Source organism: Dermacentor albipictus, chromosome 2, assembly GCF_038994185.2.
Source record: "Dermacentor albipictus isolate Rhodes 1998 colony chromosome 2, USDA_Dalb.pri_finalv2, whole genome shotgun sequence".
NCBI lineage: Eukaryota > Metazoa > Arthropoda > Arachnida > Ixodida > Ixodidae > Dermacentor > Dermacentor albipictus.
In genome coordinates, this window is record NC_091822.1 from 28,645,523 (window position 1) to 28,664,299 (window position 18,777).

Sequence of the window (18,777 nt, forward strand, 5' to 3'; positions counted from 1 at the left end):
AACAAATTAAATGCAGATATTAGAAAATCAAGATTTGAATACTACATAACAAAGTTTGCAGACATTACGGGTAACTCACGGCTAATGTGGCAAACCGTGAGGGAGGTACTCTCGAAAAATTTCCAGCACAAAAAGGTTCCGTATCAAAACGACGCTATGACTGACAACGAAGTCGCAAATTTATTTAATGACCATTTCATTGCAGTCGGATCATGCGATGGGAATTCAGTTGATTCACCGTGCGAGCAGTTCATTGCATCAAACGCCGCAAACACATTGTTTTTAGCACCCACTGACGAACGTGAAGTGCTAGATATTATTCTGACACTAAAAAATGGCTGTGCTCCAGGAGCAGATGAAATTAAACCGAAACCTCTAAAGGCTGTAGCTGAAATAATCAGTTGTCCGCTCTCTCACATTTGCAACATTATTTTATCTACAGGCGTTTTTCCGCAGAAAATGAAACTGGCCAAAGTGACTGTTGTGCACAAGGGTGGCCCAGCGAACGAACTAACAAATTATAGGCCTATATCAGTACTACCAGTATTTGCAAAGGTAGCCGAACAGGTTATAAACAAAAGATTCGTCCGTTTTCTCACCGCGCAAAATATTATAGCCGATGAGCAATTTGGCTTTAGGAAAGATAGATCAGCCGAAACCGCACTCCTCGGGATAAAGGAAAAAATTCTAAACAACATTGAAGAAAAGGCACACACCCTGGGAATTTTCCTCGACTTCAGAAAGGCATTCGACTGTGTTCAGCACGATGTTCTAATAAGAAAGCTTCCACTTTACGGATTCCGTGGCGTGTCGTTGACCTTAATTGAGAGCTATTTAACGTCAAGAGAGCAATTTACTGTCATAAATGCTGCAGCCTCACACGTAAAAACAATAAAATATGGTGTGCCTCAGGGATCTATTCTCGGACCTGTACTCTTTATTTTATACCTGAATGATATTGTGAATATACCAGGCAGCGAAAACCTAGTGTTGTACGCTGATGACACTAATGTCTTTTTCTCAGGTATTGACCCCTACGCGCTCGAAAGAAAGGCTAACTATTGGTTGACCGGCTTGAGTACATGGTTAAAACTAAACAAGATGCAATTAAATGCTAGTAAGACCAAATACATTCTCTTCAGAGCAAAAGGTGTAAAAGCTCCCGACAACCTAAACTTAAACTTTGAAAACACTCAGCTGAAACAGTGCTCGCAAATTCGTTTTCTAGGTGTTCTGTTTCAAGAAAATCTCTCTTGGAATTCGCATGTTGATCAGCTTCGAAGTGATCTTTGTCGGGCGGTTGGCATTTTAAACAAATTGAGATATCTCCCGGCGTCCATAAAGCGGCAAATATACTATTCATTAATACATTCCCGTTTAAGCTACTGTTCCCTTGTATGGTTAACGACGACACAAACAAATCGAGATTCCCTCTTTGCAATTCAAAAGCGGGCGTTACGAGCTATTGGGAAAATACAGTTATTGCGCAGCTACTGGCCCTTGTTTAGGTCTTATGGAATACTAGAAATAAGTAAACTGCACACATACAAATTATGTCTGGAAATATTACGCCAGTACAAACTAGACAAAATAACCTTCGAAACCACCTATCACACTAAACTTAGCACATACGAACTTAGGAAACAATGTATGGAAACACCTCGTGTACGCACTAATTACGGTTTTCAGAGGTTAGGATGGCAAATTCCCGACTTAATTAATCAATACCCCATTATTCTGGATACTGTACGCAGCACTCCCTCTATACGTAAATACAAAATGTTAATTAAAGCAATGCTCATGAATGAACCTTAAAGGTGAAAACTGAACGTATACCTATCACTAGTGTGTTTTGTAAATACTGCTATGGTCGAATTGTGCTTTAAAGTATGCTGTTTTGTTTTTCCGCCGAAAGCCTGTGTTTTGTAAGGATGTCTTATGCATTGTGTAAAAAATATTGAATGTGTGTTCTATTATGTAATGCTCTTTCTTGATTTTTGTAGCCTGTGGTGCCGCCTGTCATCCGGGTGGCGTGGCCTCGTCAGGCAAAGTATGCCTTTTGCCACGTCACCCTGGACAACCTTTTCGTTGTCTTAAATAAATTTTGAATGAATGAATGAATGACCTGTTTTTACGGAAACCGTATTGAGCATTTGAAATTATATTGTACTTTTCACAGAACGAAGACAACTGACTTAGAATAATTTTTTCAAGACCTTTTGAAAAAGCAGGGAGGATCGAGATCGGGTGATAATTTTTTATATCCAATTTATTACCCTTTTTAAATAATACTACTACCTTAGCAACCTTCATATTTTCTGGAAATACGCCTGTGGAAATGCACAAATTATAAATATGTGTCAAAATAGGGGCAATATCATATATAACAAATTTTATAGGTAGAATCTGAAGACCATCGGCATCGCAGCTGCGAGATGTCTTGAGTCTTAGGTACACAGAACATACATCCGCAGGCATGAGTGGCTGAAAAAATATTGTGTTTGCGTTCGGAGTGCGGCATGGGATGATTGAGGTCAACCTCTCTGTGTACAAAATAATCACTGAAAGCGTTTGCCAAATCCTCCTTTACCAGCAATCTACCGTTTAAACTAATTTGTTCAATTGGATCAGGCCCGCATAGCGCCCATCCTCCTCGCACCCTCCTTTCTCTGCTCCCTGGCGGCACGAAACGCTATCGTCACCCAGGCAGCGACGGCGAGTGGCACATGGTCGGCCGCTATAACTCCTTAGCGGTTTCCTGCAGTCGTTCAATTCACGCATTTATTTGATATAATAATTATATGGACTACCTAGTAGCTGCTTACGGACGAAGATAAAGCACTGGGTATGAAAACGTAATGTAGCTTATGTCGTGAGCGTGCCGAAACAAATTAATCAGTTTTTACAACCGCTATATCGAAGGTTCATGAAACTTACTCTGTTCCCGCTTATCTGTCCTAAAACAACTATAAATGGGCATTCAGCATACGTATTTTCTTAGATTGATAACTTCATCAGCGTCACCGGATATCTAAAGAAACTATAACATTCTATGATTGCAGATACCTGCTTGCAAAAATGTGCATATTAACTCTTCAGCTGAGTGAAATAGGCACCGTTAGAGAGCTGACGTCGCTATCTATGTGGATTGTGTACCCGTTTTCAGATACAAACGCAAACTCATACGCTTGCGTCTCAGTTTGAGACGATAAATTTAGGCATATTTCACTCGCGCGGCGGAAACGCAGAGCACCCCCAACTTAAGCGCTTGTCGGCGACGCGAAGCGCGAGCAGCCGCTGTCCCGCCATAATCTCGGACATATACAACGCGGTCAGTCCACAGCGATTTGCAAAGCGTCACTGCGCAGCGACTGCATCGGCGGCCGACCATGTGCCACTCGCCGTCGCTGCCTGGGTGACGATAGCGTTTCGTGCCGCCAGGGGGCAGAGAAAGGAAGGTGCGAGGGGGATGGGCGCTATGCGGGCCTGCCATCCGGCTTCCTCACAAGGTCCGTCTGAATAGATCGCGAAGCTTCGAACGAAAGGCGTGCCAAAACCTATCGCCAGATATTTCAGTCAGTAGTGCACGATTAAAGCGAGGTTTGGTGAGGGGGACAAACACTGAATCTGGAGAACCTATCTGAAAAAAAAATTTTCGAAACGTTTTAATCAGACTACTGTCATACCAGTAAATATTCCGCGGGTGCGGCGTTTTCAAGAAAGGAAACGTAAGCAAGGCAGGTGATGATTATCGTTGTGTGGCAGAGATACACCTCAAAAAGTGTAAATTTGCATAAGAGTGTAGTTTGCGTGACCTAACGCACGACATTAATTAGCGAAAGGTGTGAATGCAGGTTTTTTGTTATCGGGCAAGTGTTCTGTTATCGCGTAAGTTGACGCTGGGACATCTGCCGCTGTGTGCCTCGTCGTGACGATAAATGCAGAACGCTCCGCGAAGAAACGCCGCGCCATGTTCCTTGACTCTCCTAACCCAGGCTTTGAGTGTCCGAGGGGCAGGAAATTTTAGTAAGTCGAATGTTTCCTAAATAATAATATGGGGCAATGCTGTCTGATAATTGTTGGATATGGATATGCGGTGTTCCACGCCGTTGTACATTATTCTGGAAAAAGGTTTCGCATGTCTTGCCATATATTACGACTTTGTGCTGGCCACGGTACTTTACATTCATTCAAACACTTTTTCTCTCGTCAATTACATTGGTTGCATTGTTCTAGACGAATAAGAGGGAATTTGCTTTTGGAACCCCTGTGGCATTGTCCTTTACTTGCATCCAATTCGCTCTCCTTGCATAAGACTTGCTGGAGCAGTTGCCGTCAATAACAGCTTGTGTCAGCGATGTAAAGCGATGCAGCCAGCGATAAACATCAGCGACACAAAGTGTCAGCGATACATCTATCCTATTGTCATCATCATCCTCAGCCTGGTTACGCCCACTGAATGGCAAAGGCCTCTCCCATACTTCTCCAACTACCCCGGTCATGTAATCATTGTGGCATGTTGTCCCTGAAAACTTCTTAATGTCATCCACCCACCTAACTTTCTGCTGTCCCCTGCTACGCTTCCTTTCCCTTGGAATCCAGTTCGTAACCCTTAATGACCATCGCTATCTACCCTCCTCGTTACATGTCCTGCCCATGTTCATTTCTTTTTCTTGATTTTAACTAAGATGTCATTAACTCGCGTTTGTTCCCTAACCCAATCTGCTCTTTTCTTATCCCTTAACGTTTCACGTATCATTCTTCTTTCCATTGCTCATTGCGTCGTCTACAATTTAAGTAGAACCCTTTTTGTAAGCCTCCAGGTTTCTGCCCCGTACGTGAGTACTGGTAAGACACAGCTGTTACACAATTTTCTCTTGAGGGATAGTGGCAGCCTGCTGTTCATGATCTGAAAATGCCTGCCAAACGCACCCCAGCTCATTCTTATTTTTCTGATTATTCCAGTCTCATGATCCAGATCGGCGGCCACTACGTGTCCTAAGTAGATGTATTCCCTTACCATTTCCAGTGCCTCGCTACCTATCGTAAACTGTTATTCCCTTCCGAGACTGTTAAACATTACATTAGTTTTCTGCAGATAATTTTTAGAGCCACCCTACTGCTTTGCCTCTCCAAGTCAGTTAGCATGCATTGCAAATGGTCCCCTGAGTCACTAAGCAAGGCAGTATCATCAGCGAATCGCCAGTTACTAAGGTATTCTCAATTAAACTTATCCCCACTTCTTCCCAATCCAGGTCTCTGAATACCTCCTCTAAACACGCTGTGAATAGCATTGGAGAGATCGTATCTGCCTGCCTGACGCGTTTCTTTATTGGGATTTTGTTGCTGTCTTTATGGAGGACTAGAGTGGCTGTGGAGCCGCTATAGATATCTTTCAGTATTTTTACATATGGCTCGTCTTCACCCTGATTTCGTAATGCTTGCGTGACTGCTGAGGTTTCGACTGAATGAAATGCTTTCTCGTAATCAATGAAAGTTATATATAAGGGTTGGTTATATTCCGCACGTTTCTCTATCACGTGATTGACAGTGTGACTATGGTCTATTGTTGAGTAGCCTTTACGGCTACTCAGTGTAGTTGAGTAGCTTTATGCTACTGTATTCTGCACAAATGTGGTTTCTTCAAAATAAGCGATCATGACCATGCTGTTCTCTGTCACACCTTGGCCCTCTGTGAACGCGCGGACGTTGTCTTTCTTTCTATACGTTCTTGAGGCTGTCATTAAACAGTTCTTTTTTCTGTCCTTTTTCACAAAATATATTTCGTGCCACAATCAGGTATACCTAGGAAATAACAACCTATTTATGTTCGCATTAATACATACACCACCCCTATACTTTAACGACACGCTGGCGCTTCAGCTAATGCGAGTCGCAAGCTCGCCTCAGCCTCTACAGGAAAACTGCGGGCGTAGCTGTGAAAATGCCGGACACTAAAGAAATTTAAACCTACGCGCCAGACAGCATAGGATTTTGACGTCGCAGCCATTTCGGTTGTGGTGTCTTTTTATTTTTTACTTGCTCTTAGTTGTCCTGCCGATATGTAGATGGCGGCGGTTGTAACGATCCGCCATTTTCTTGATGGGTGAGCGTCTATGGAAACTTCGCTTCCAGTTCGCATATACCTTGTTCCTCACTCTGGAACTGAGCTTCGATTGGCCACGCCAAACCACACTTATCAATTCAGAAGCAGCCAATACTATTACTATGTAACAAAAATGAAACTAATCTGAAAATGTTTCCAATGAAAAAAGGGGTAATCTTATTCGTCCAGAATGTATGAGCCCATGAATTGCTTATTACTGCCTTAATGAAGAACTAAGTGGCCTTTTAGGTTGTCTGGCAATGCAGTGGAGGTTATGGTAAAGGAATCACTGAACTTTGCTTGCCAGCCTTGTGGTTAGGCATTTGTGAGCAGCACTGTTGCCAAATTAGCGGTGGTTTCCTGGGTTGCCTAATGGGCAAATTCGTTCATTAGCGGATGGTGGGTTTTTGTGGTTTTTATGTTGTGGTGCTTTCTTTTATGGCAGTGCAAAAAGTATGATTTTTGGGAGAATAATACGTGTTTCACATGTCTCAAATATGCAGTTTATCCATGCCTCTTCGAAAGCAAGACGAAATTATGATCATCCTCCACAAAACGTGCCATTCGGATTTCTTACTCTATATCTTCATGCCTCCTCTGAACTAGAGCTCTATCATAACAACATATTGTAGCGCGAAGGCACAATGACAGAGAAGACGCACAGACACATGTCACAAGCGCTACTAACAACTTGTTACTGCTTTCTTACTTACGCGTTGTCAAAAAGGTCTGTGATGTATGTTTGCGTGTCTTCTTTATAATTGTGTCTTTGCGCTACAATATGTCGTTAAGCAAACACCAGCTAGACCGACTTGTCTTCCTGCACAATACGGTTCTAGCTGTTTGAGCAGTTCGTAGCAGTTTCGCTTTTTGCCATTTTTGAAGACGCATTTCAAGGACCTTTGACTCATTAGATAGCTTTGCAGAAATGCATTCAGGCATTCATTTGGCAACTTTATTTTTCTCTGCACGGTTGTTGCGTGATCCAACACTGACGCTGAGCGTGTTTGCAGCCAGCTGAGTATGAATAAATCTAAGTTAAGCAACAGAATGTCCACTGAAGTGACCATTGTCATCCTTAATGTGCGGGATGGTCTCGGAAGAAATGAATATGATGAACACTATGGCCGAGCACATTGATCGCAAGATCAGTACAGATGGAGGTCTACGGCGTCACCAATGGCACCGACCCTAGACGCAAATAGCTACGCCAATGCCAGCGAACAAATACGCACCCAAGACGCACGAACATGCCAAGATGAAATAGAAAACTTTTCTTTAAACATACTAATTCTCCCGTAGTTTAATTTGATTTCCGGCCAGTGATTGCAGTATACGCAAACGTCTCTTTTAGTTCCGTTTCGCACTACGTTTCTACACTTCACAGTTGCACAAAAATCACTTATTAGCATTGATAATCTATATTCTTTATCCCGTTATGGACGAAAAAAAGCACATTTCTACTCAATGCACCTTTTTCTATACCGTGTTTGGGGCAGGTGTCGTAAAACACATTTTGAACGCGATTGTGAGTGTTCTCTCCATTTAGTGGCCCTTTTAGTGGATTTCAAAGTACCTCATATTGCGAATTTTGCCGTTTTTAGGAGTCTTGATCAGCAAAGCATACATTGTGGTTCGTGAAACACCTTTTCATATTCAAGGGAAGCTTAAACCGGGCATTCTTCTAACATTTAGGCGCCTGTAGCACAATATTTCACCTCGTTTTATGTGGTTTAACCGGGAACGTACATTCCGGTCTTATTGTTTTGAATATGTTACATCATATTGATGGTAAGGGCAACCTTTGGGTTAACGAAAGTAGAATGTACAAATATTTTATACATATAATGTAGGAAAGATAATATGATGACCTAAGGAAATCAGGTATTGTCGGAGGTAATTGGTCAGACATGCTGGTTAAATTGTTATAGCTCGAGAAAACTAAGCCAAACAAACACACATCGGCAGGACGGGCGCTCGTGGTCCACTCGATGCTATGTAAGCTCATCTGCCTTGAGGAATGAAGTTAGCTTGTATGCTGGGCGCCTGCTCTGTCGTGTGTACTTCACCTTCGGTCTTTCGCCATACGAGCGTGTATTCTGTAAGTGCCCACCTAGTGGACATGTCTGTTTCGACTGCTGCTAGAGTGCTGATTAGCTGGATTGCCTGTCTGCTTCTGACGTGGACACCAACTTCGCCAATCAGAACTTGAGCAGCAGACGAAATGAAAATGTCCACTAGGACACTTAGAGAATACCCCTCAGTACGTAGGTCGCGATCAGCAAAAGGCTGCTTTTGAATGGTAGCCGCTCTATTTCTTGGGAGTTTGCCGCAGTCATTTATTTCCTGCATTGGTGTCATTCGCTTGCACCATGCAATCTCTTGTTCACGTCCTACCTCCAACGTGTCGAAGTTATCGCGCTTCAGCGCTCGTCAATGGGTCGAGCGCTACACGTCTGGTAAGAATTGCGGCCTATGAAACAAACCGTGCGATTGAGGTCGTTGATCAATATACGCTTGCCATGATGGGTTTTTGTCGCCACAAGGTTGCGTTGCTGCTCTTCATCGCGGATGCACATAAAGCTCCGGCTCTCACAGCGACGCTGATTCGCTGCGCCGTTTCTCTTATTTAAACGCGCAGGTGTTCATCTTCCGTGTCCAGCGAGGCCCGTTCGCGGAGGAGTTCTACCAGTGCGTCACGTACGGGTTCTACTCGGCGCAGTGGCAGGAGCAGCTGTACACCAGCTTGTCGCTAGTCTGCATGTTTCTACTGCCTCTCGCCACGCTGGTCACCACCTACATCTGCACATTCTACACCATCTCAGGTATGGCGCTGTTTTCTGTGGAGACGCACAACCAATATACACCTCATTATTGATATACTCCCACTATACGGGACCTCGCTGTAGTTTAGTCTCAAATCGCAACGTATGCCAATTTTGAACTACGATGTTATAATTTTCGTGTTTCTTTCAAAAGCTTTCCTTTCGTTCAAGTGGTTCAGACAGCAGAACGCCGCACTGACAGAGATAGGACAATTTGATGACAAATTGAATGAGAATAGAGACGTGAAGAAACGGCAGACACAGCCAAATAGTAGTAACTCGTGAAACCTGCGCTTTATGGTTCTTTATTTTTACTGCGACCGCAGTGATACGCCCGCAGTGTAACGCTCGCAAAAAGAATTTTTGTGCACGTCCATTCGGCCCTTCAGTGCCACTCCGGCATTCGTCATCACACCAGCATTGAAACTGAAACATAAACTTTATTTTGCAAGAACATAAAAAATATATATGTGCAAATAATATCTGGACTGATAGCCTAAAATGGCTAGTGGCTGGTCCGGTGCAATATACAACAAATACGCGCAGATCAGCTTAAGAATTCAAAAAATATTACGAATATATAAATATATATATATATATATATATATATATATATATATATATATATATATATATATATATATATATATATATATATATATATATATATATATATATATATATATATACATAGGTTGGCTGAGATTTATTCTGTAAGCAACATAGGAGCATATAGTGAGCATAAATCTCAGTGATGTGTCTCCACAGACTCGCAAGTTGACAGGTCTGCATAGACAGAAAAAAATGACTTACATGCCAACCCGAAATTACGTGCAGTTTTTATTTCCAGGGGAATCATGCTGCAAGCTTTAGTTCTATTAAATTCTTTTCATCATTCCATATAAACGTTACGACATTTGGACATGTTAAAGTTACCGCTTGAAGCATGAGGCTCATTGCGTACAGGAACGGGGAAAATATCAACAGGAAGAGGCGCGTTTCTATTAGTTATATTATTGATTGAAACAGCAATCTTGTAATCGCGCAACATCGGAACTGAAAGAACGCGTTGTAATTGAAAAATATTACCTATAGGTTTATCGTGGCTTATGACTGTCAACATTCACTTTTGGAGTCGTTCTAGAGCTCTTAGATAACTAGTGTATGTGACACCCCATGAATCCAGGCAGTAAATCATGTTACACTGACATAGTGAAAAGTACAATGTACCAAGTATAGCTTGTGGAAAATATTGGTGAGCTTTTATTAGAGTATAGCGTCCATAGGCTTCCTTTTTGCATACATTCTGTACTTGCTCATGCCAGTGCAAGTTCTCATCAAAAACGGCCCCTAAATATTTGAAAGAAGGGACTTGTTGAATAAGAATATTGTTTATATAATGATAGGTGAAGAATTGCAGTATCAATATGTTTCCTGCGAGAGTCAAATGCAACGTATTTTTGTGTGCACAGTTGATAGTCAAGTGATTCTTGGCAAACCATACCGAGATGTTTGACAAATCGCTCATCACGTCGTTCTGGAGAGCTGGAAGGAAGTGTCGTCCACGTACATTAATACCTTTGACCTCTGCACGGCTTCTGGGACATCATTTTTATAAAGGGAGAACAACACAGGGCCCAAAACTGATCCCTGTGGTACCCCACAGTTAATATTGCTTTACGATGAGTTAATGTGATCAATGACAACCTTTCGCTTACGTGCCGATAGATAACTAGAAAAGAAATCAGGTGTCATCTGTGATTCCAGAGGCATGCATTTTTTCGAGTAAAATGGAATGACTAACTGCATCAAATGCTTTCTCAATGTCTAAAAGTACTACTATTACTATGTTGTTTTCATGCAGTGCGGAATTAATATATTTCGAAAGCTAACAGCCGTAGAAGTGGACCTGTTAGCAACAAAACCATGCTGCTGGGGACAAAGAATGTTACGATTACGCAGAAAGTGCTTTAATTGTGACGCAGTTAATTTTTCGAATCTGGTGTTGACACCAGTCAGGACAGATATTGGTCTGTAGCTGTCGGGGAGGTAGCTGTCACCAAATTTGTGTACTGGTATTACTTACTGACTCTGTTACTTTCAACGTCCTCGTTGAGTCACGCTTACATATTCTATCATTGTTAATTTAGTTAGTAAGCGAATGTTTAAAACCTTATACAGCCGGTAAAACTACGATCCTTACTTCGTACAGTTATCTATTAATTTGCTATCGCAATCGGTGCTTCGCCTTTCCGGTGGAACTGCGAATTTCTTTCTCGTAATGTCAATTAGAACATCAGCTATCCCCGTTTGCTCTCTGATCCACACTGCTCTCTTCCTTTCTCTTAACGTTACGCCTAGCATTATTCGTTTCATCGCTGTTTTCGCAGTCCTTTCACTTATTCTCGAGCCTCTTTGTCAACCTTCAAGTTTGAGCCCCTTATGTTAGTACCGGTAGAATGCATTAATTGTACACCTTTCTTTTCAATGATGCCATAACCATGAAAAATTATCATGCCACCGTTCTCATTCCATCATCGTTGTTGCTTCGCCGTCACACAGACGCTTCCATGCATCTGTGGTAATACCGCCGTCGTCATGCTGTCTTGGCCGTGCCATTGTCGTCGTTCCCGCTTCCTCATCCGGTTGCCGTCACCGCCATGTCATCTTTGTGATACAGTCTTTGTTTCATTGCCCTCATGTCGTCGTCATTTTGTCGTCTTTGTAGCAGTGTCATAATTTACTAACCGACATCTGATTGTCGTCATGATGTCGTCGTCATACGCCTGCGTCGTTCAGTCAATATAATTCCATCTTAGTCATTTCATCGTCACTACGCCGGCATCATACAGTCGTCGTCGTACATCCATGCTGATGGGTCACCTTCGCGAGTGCCATAAACAAGGGATACGAAATCAGCGTAGGTGGCACACAGCCGGTGTAACAAAAGTCTCAGAATTACCGTTAGGCGTGTTAGATGAACGTGAATTTAGGGATATAGTGCTCCGCTGCATAGTTCGATTGTTGTTCGCATTACCACCAGCATTCATCTTGAGATAAGTTCTGCCATAATTTTTCTTTGTTTCGTCTTCTCGCAGTGCAGCGGAGCGCCTTTGTTCCTGCCAGAAAATCCAGCAAGGAACGGGGTTCCCGAAAATATGGACGCAGGCGTGCCGGCGAACAGTCCTCATGTTCGGAGGATCGGCCCCCGTCGTCAATGGAGGAAGCCCGGCGGCGTCTCCTGCACCGGGCCAAGATGAAGTCCCTCATGATCACCGTGGTCATCGTGGCCGCCTTCATCATCTGCTGGACGCCCTACTACAGTATGATGATCATCTTCATCTTCCTCGAGCCGGACGACCAGCTGACGGAGGAACTGCAGGCTGGCATCTTTTTTTTCGGAAGCTCGACGGCCATGATAAACCCGCTCATCTACGGCGTCTTTCACCTGCGGCATCAGAGGCCTTCGAGGGGATCGCGGCAGTTCAATAGCAGCGCCGCGTCGCGTGCAGCCGACCACTCGACGTTGCTCCTGGCGGGGTCGCTCAACAAGGCGCCTGCTGCTCCCGCGGCATCGAAGACCGAGCCACCGCTTCAGTGCGGCGAGGACTCAGTGAAATCCAGAAGTGTGCGCGGCTGTTCTGCTTCCGAAGCCACCACTGCCTTAGTGGTGGGCAACGGTTGCCCCACGCGGATGGCGTCGCATTCCTCTCTGGTGACACAGCACAGGAAAGAAAAACGGAGGGAAGGAGAATCAAATAATGAGAGCCACACCGAATGTCGCACTTCACAAGATGATAGTTAGGACTACTGTTTGTGTCCGTGAATATGGTAAGAAAAAAGAAAGAACATTGTTCCGTACGTGTATTGACTTCATCTGTCATAGCTAACGGTGAACGTGCAGGTTCTGAGTACTCTTCAGGACTGAGAGTGTCGCTCTTCATGAAATGGGGCATCAATATTTTTGAGTCATTTACAGAAGCGCTCTGGAGCGTATGAAAGTAGGGTCCTTGACTGCTCAGTGACCTAAATACTGTGTTCAGTGCCGAGTTTGAGTGCAAGAACAGTGACGTAGCGAGTGCGTTGTACAGCAGTTGCGTTCCCTTGGCAGAACGTTGCTTTTACATAGCTTTTAATGGCAAGTAAGAGCTAGACGTACGCAACTATTAAAATATTTGCATAACGAATGGAATACAACTTGATTTAATATAGTGCTCGAATCGAATAGTTTGCAACATCGAATATTTGCAACACAGGATATGTATTGCAGAGTTTTTTAATAATCAGCAGCGACTTTCGAGCACCAGAACAAAGAAAAAACTAAAGCAGCGAGGCTGGGTTCATCTTTCGCATTTTCATCCTTTAACTACATGAATCGAACGCATAGCGAAATATTTTATGCCACTCAGGGCATGCCATTTGCCGATAATTGATTTGCCTGCCTATTCGATTTGCATTTGATTCTGTTTCAATATTACTATTTGCAGACCCCTTGCAAAGCCAGAATCATCATCGAAAACTTTTTTTGTTTTTCATAATGTTTGTTTGTTTTACAACAAGCATCAGTGCTGTATTCTTCTTTCTCAAGAGTAATTAATTTCATCAAATATTAAAACATGTTCAAGAGCTCAGCTTCAGAACTACTGCACGCGTGTACGTTTCCCAAATTGTGAACGACAGTACCGACCAACATGTAAACATATAAGCACTATTTTCTTTGGTGATAGTTCAACCATGGTAGCGTCCTACCTTTTCTATAGTCATGATATTTCTCGCGGGAGGTTTCGGTAATCATTACTCATGGCTGTCATTATGTTAGTTTTGATATTGGTAAAGATAAAATGCGCCCGGAAGACGTACGCAACAAAGGCACATTTGACCGTCTTTGTTCTTTCCCGTTTCTTTCTATACAATCCTTTTTTTTTTGTGCAACAGAAGCCCCATTTGCCTAGCTTTTCATTTTGCCAAAGGCCTGCCTTTATGTTTCTGCCTTTCTTTCTTTTTTCGGAATCCATTCCTTATAGTTTCGCATGTGCTCACTCTTCATTCAAAACCAGGTCATAAGTTGTTCAAATTGCAAGCATTCAGTGCGCATTCGAAACTCTTACAGAAGCTTTCACTACAAGTTTTCCCTCAGAACTCTATTTATCAATAGAATGGTTGCTGACACCACTACTACGGAATTCGGAATAACAACGCCAGCGGGTGCGCTACGCTAACACCGTGACGATTGATTTGAGGTGCCCATTCATTTACACGAGTGTATGTCGCAGACATTCTTGACAAACAAATCAACGTTCCGGCCTTAACGAAGGGCACTTCATGAGTCCCTCTCGGTTGGGAAACAAGCGAACACGCCCTAGTCTGACACCATGAAGGGCAGGCAAACGCAGTTATCGAACAAAGGCACATGTCTTATGCGACATGGCGTCACATAACACGCACCCGAAATTACTCCATGCAAAAAAAAACAAAGAAAAACAAAAAGAAAGCATGCCGAAGAACAAATTCGCGAAATATTTCATCTGAGTAGGTAAGTACAGTATTGGTCGACCGAAGTGTAAAGAACGTCTTGATCCGGCGCGCACATCAAGTTCGGCACGGCTGTACATGTAGCCTGGACGATAACAAAACAGGAGATTGTGTTCACTGCCCCTGTACACAGAAGATGCTGCAATCAGTATTTCCGAGCTCGCGCTTCATCTGTTCTGTGCTTGTTCGACTTCATTATTCCGTGCTCTCCAAGAATGTAAGCAAGCAGAGAGCGCACACATGGCAATGTTGCATGGTATAGCCTTGCAGAATGTTGAAACGCAACCTTGCACTGTCCAAAGAATGGCTCCCCACAATAGAAGAATGGCGTGAAGTATGTAACGGAAAACCAATAAATGTACCAAACTGCCTCTTGTGGTACCCAATGACTTTTGTCTGTCACTGAAACTTAAGGAGTGGCGACATGGTCGTTCACTATTGCACTCTAAGAACAAAAAGAGTAATAAGTGAGTCACGGCAATTTCACTCTCTTTTCCCTTCCGAAGATCAATTTTTGCGCAAGTAGAGTCACAAAATTGGGGTCAACATTTCTGCATGGGTTGTTTGACTCAATGGCACGCGAAGTGTCGTCGTGGAAGATCGCGACTCATGTGCAAATGCAGAAGTCTTGGCGAGGGTAAGATTAAACTTCAAGAGCAGACAATCTCGACAATTGCTTTTGTAATTTTTTGTTTGTGTGTGTGTAAACACGTTCCCAAATAAAAGTTTCTTAGTTTAACGATAGGTCATATCAGCGTAATACAGTTACTACAGAGTTCCACACACGTTTTATTGTTGAACAAATAGGAGATAGTCATTATACAATATCACTAAAAATTATTCCGAACGGTGAATACAAGGGCAGTGTGGCAAACATGATAACAGACTGTTCAAATATGGTAGGTTACAAATAACTAAGGAACCATCAATACAAATCAAGAAAGTAATTTTATGCATAGAAAGGTTCTATATTATACCCTCGTGGTATCCCTGATACCATCTAGAAGCACACGGTGAAGCACATGGTTACAAGGTGAATTCGGTGTTTGTATACCTACACAAAAACTATAGTATGGTAATCTGATTGATTTAAGTGCATGACGATAATAAGTATTTTATAATGGCACATTTAATTACTTACTCTAACAACAAAAATTGCTTGCATTAGTTATTTACATAATACCAATAGTGGTAATGCGAGTTGAACGCATATGCAGGCACTTTTAAACTACACTGAATTACAGTATTGTAGACAAGGCAATGAAAATATGAATTACCAGATGCATGAAAAAACGTATAGCCTTTAAGGACAACTCAGTAATAGTGTCAATAACGACATTAATCAAACAACACAGCTTCAAATATTGTGTCAACTTCTCCAAAATAGAGGTCAAGGCACACTGGAAGTGCTCCGTCTCCGGGTTTTGAAGCTGACAGTGCACTTTGCGATCCGTAAGAAATATCGGTGCCTTCTTAATTCTAGCACTTCAAGTCTTTCTGCTAAAAAAGCAACTTCACTGCTTGCAATGAAGATGCCAATAATCTGGCAAAACTCTGGGTCATCCCTTTTGCGCATTACACATCTGCTACTTTGTAGTTACCTGTCGTAGTGTCAATAATTTTGCTTGCCACATAATGCCAACTGACTGCGCCTCTTAAAATGCATGGGTGAAGCTCAGCCCTCTCCACAGGTTTTACACTGCTCGTAGACAGGGCACTGTCCAAAGCTAATTCATTCAACTCAAAACTTTGAAGCAGCTTGCGCCTTTCTGCAAGGGTCTTAGAGATATTCCTGATATTGTTGACACGCATTGCAAGGCTCATAAGATATTGTTATTTGCCTCAAACCTCATGCACCAAAACTACTTCAGTGTCCCAAAAAGAGATATCTTGTGGTGGTAGAGTACTGGGTAGTGCATTTTTGAAGTTAGACGGACAGATAGGTAGCGACTGAAAAAAGAGCGAAGGAACAGTTTAAATTTCATTTCCAGGTATGAAAGGGTCTGCAGTGGAAGATTGTCTGACAGAAACATGTTTGATATTTCTCTGAGGACAATTATAATTCCCTGTCTTCATTTCCCTCTTGAAAACTGCACCCACATATCTGGGGCAAGAGACCAAAAAGACACCATTTCTCTGATGCAGTGGCCTTCAGAGCACTTACTCAAAGCTTCTTACACACGCGCACACAGAGAGAGCTCTTGTACAATGGCTTCACTTGGTGGCAGCGGTTTGTTTGTCACGTCATTTCGACAGTACTGAAACTTCCTTATTTTCAAGGTCTGATGAGGACAAAATGGGCGCATCAAACAACCCCTTTAGCCCATGTTGTATTACAAATGTCAATGCTCCTTCAAGCATATCATGCATGATATCCAGTGGTGACTGCGATGTAACATCAAAGTCTTTAAAAGAAGACCTTACTGACTCAGCATTCAAGCCACACAGCCGCTTATACAACGCTGGGTTTATTTGAATGGCTTTCAGGTATTTTTCATGGAACTCTTCAGTTCTTATTTTGCATGAAGGTTCTCTTGTTACTGATGAAAGGGTTTTAATTTGTGCCATGCAGAACTGGAAAACAGATCCGTGAATAAAGTTGCCGGAGAAGCCACCCAAGCGATGCATCGGCAAGTTCTATCCGCAGAAAGCTAAAACTACTATTTTTACACACTCTTCCTTTCCATCCAACATTATATTAAGGCCCCTGTGGGCAAATGTGTGGGCGCAGGTCAGCCAGACGTGCTAAGGAATCACTCAAGTCAGAGAGCGACGAATTTATGCGCGGACTGTAGACAAGAGGCTAGACACAGACACATAAGGATAAGTACAGATAGTACATTTAACAGGTTTGCCGCTCCAGTCGATAAACTCAGTTCAGGTTCTGCACCACTCACAATTCCAATGGTGGTAGATTCGAGCCGAAGCGACCGGGTAGTGTTGGCTGGGGTGTAGCTCAGCCGCAAGTCGTTATGACAGGTATGGGAGCCGGGGTGCAGCCTGGCCACGGGGGTGAGCAATGGCGATGAGCGACGTAGTGCGGCTTATCTCGGCAACACAGGAGCTGGGGCACAGCTCGGCCTCAACAGGACAGCATGGCGATGAACGCCGCAACACCGCTTGTCTCTGAAGCGTCAGGAGCCGGGGCGAAGCCCGGCCATGGCAGGATCTGCCAGGCAGTCTCCGAGGAGAGCGCTGTAAGCCGGGGGGAAGCCAGGTTCAGCAAGGGCAGGACCTGGGACGTCGGGACGTGGCCCGCCGCTCGATCCGCAGTGCCCGGTGAGAGCTTCTCCTGCTGTCCCGCTCCGCTCAGTTTGTCGACGCCGTTGCTCCAACTAATCTCGCGGAACCCGCGCAGCAATCACGCGCACACTCGCGCTTTTTGGCCCCGCACACCGACGCAAGCAGCGGCACTATGCATACCTCTGGCTGCTCTAATTGGGTTAGCAATTTCAAGTTCATCTGTATGGAATAAAAGGTGAAGCAGCTTCTCATTACAGTTCGAAAACATGCCAGCCACATCGTTCTTATAAATCCTGCCTTCACGAAAGCTTTGTAATACTGCTGCTTCGGCAGCCTCGGCTTTCTTTATCTGTGCAGAGATACCCTTGCACTGATTAAAATTGCGCAAATCACTACCTACATGAACGTAGTAGAAAGAAGCTCGGTCACTCTGAATATATATGCACTTCTTGGCCTAAGTGAAAGGGAAGCCGGATTCAGCACACTGAACTTTTTGGTAATGCGAGCGAATATAATCAATAAGGCCTTCAAGGAAGTTTCAGTTCAACAAATTATTAAGAGGTTAAGGCACAGGAGAGAAAGATAAATTCAGCGCACACCTTATTCGCTCTACAAACTGTTGCATGGTCCATCTAAGTATAGCCTGAACTTCTTGGAACAAAATTTCGCAGGTCTCACTGGGCACCTTTCGTGCTTCAGCAACACGTAATAACAGGTTCGCAGGTAATTTTTTTTTTCAATCCTATGGCAAACTGTTCTATTGTTGGGGCTCCGGCATTTCCTGAAATCTTGGATCAGGAGAAGCAGCTGGTTCACGCTGCGTATGATGAGCGATGAGCTGGCCAGTAACACCCGGAGCGCAAGGGTCATCTGCTGCTTCACCGTTGAGCTGTTCTAGTCATCGGCCGCGCAAGATGCCGAGAAGTTCCTCATAAACGCACAACACATAGAAAAGCAGGTGCTCTACGAGGACTTCTTTTATCTTTTGAGGAGTTTGTTCTGCAATGAACAATAACACAGAGTGCTTTACGCACGTTGATAAAAAAGGCACTCTTTCGGGCACGCTGCACC

General features: G+C 43.4%; 1 protein-coding gene across 2 annotated transcripts in view; it reads left to right on the top strand.

The window, feature by feature from the left end:
* The window catches only part of LOC139055900 (gonadotropin-releasing hormone receptor-like), a 563,383-nt gene extending 548,534 nt beyond the window's left edge, over nt 1-14,849 (top strand). For both annotated transcript variants that reach the window (XM_070533533.1, XM_070533532.1), the window contains exons 2-3: nt 8,748-8,931; nt 12,030-14,849. In XM_070533533.1, the coding sequence (XP_070389634.1) occupies nt 8,748-8,931; nt 12,030-12,736 (891 nt within the window). In that variant the 3' untranslated portion in view covers nt 12,737-14,849. The remainder of the gene's footprint in view (nt 1-8,747; nt 8,932-12,029) is intronic.
* Nucleotides 14,850-18,777: the final 3,928 nt, after the last annotated feature.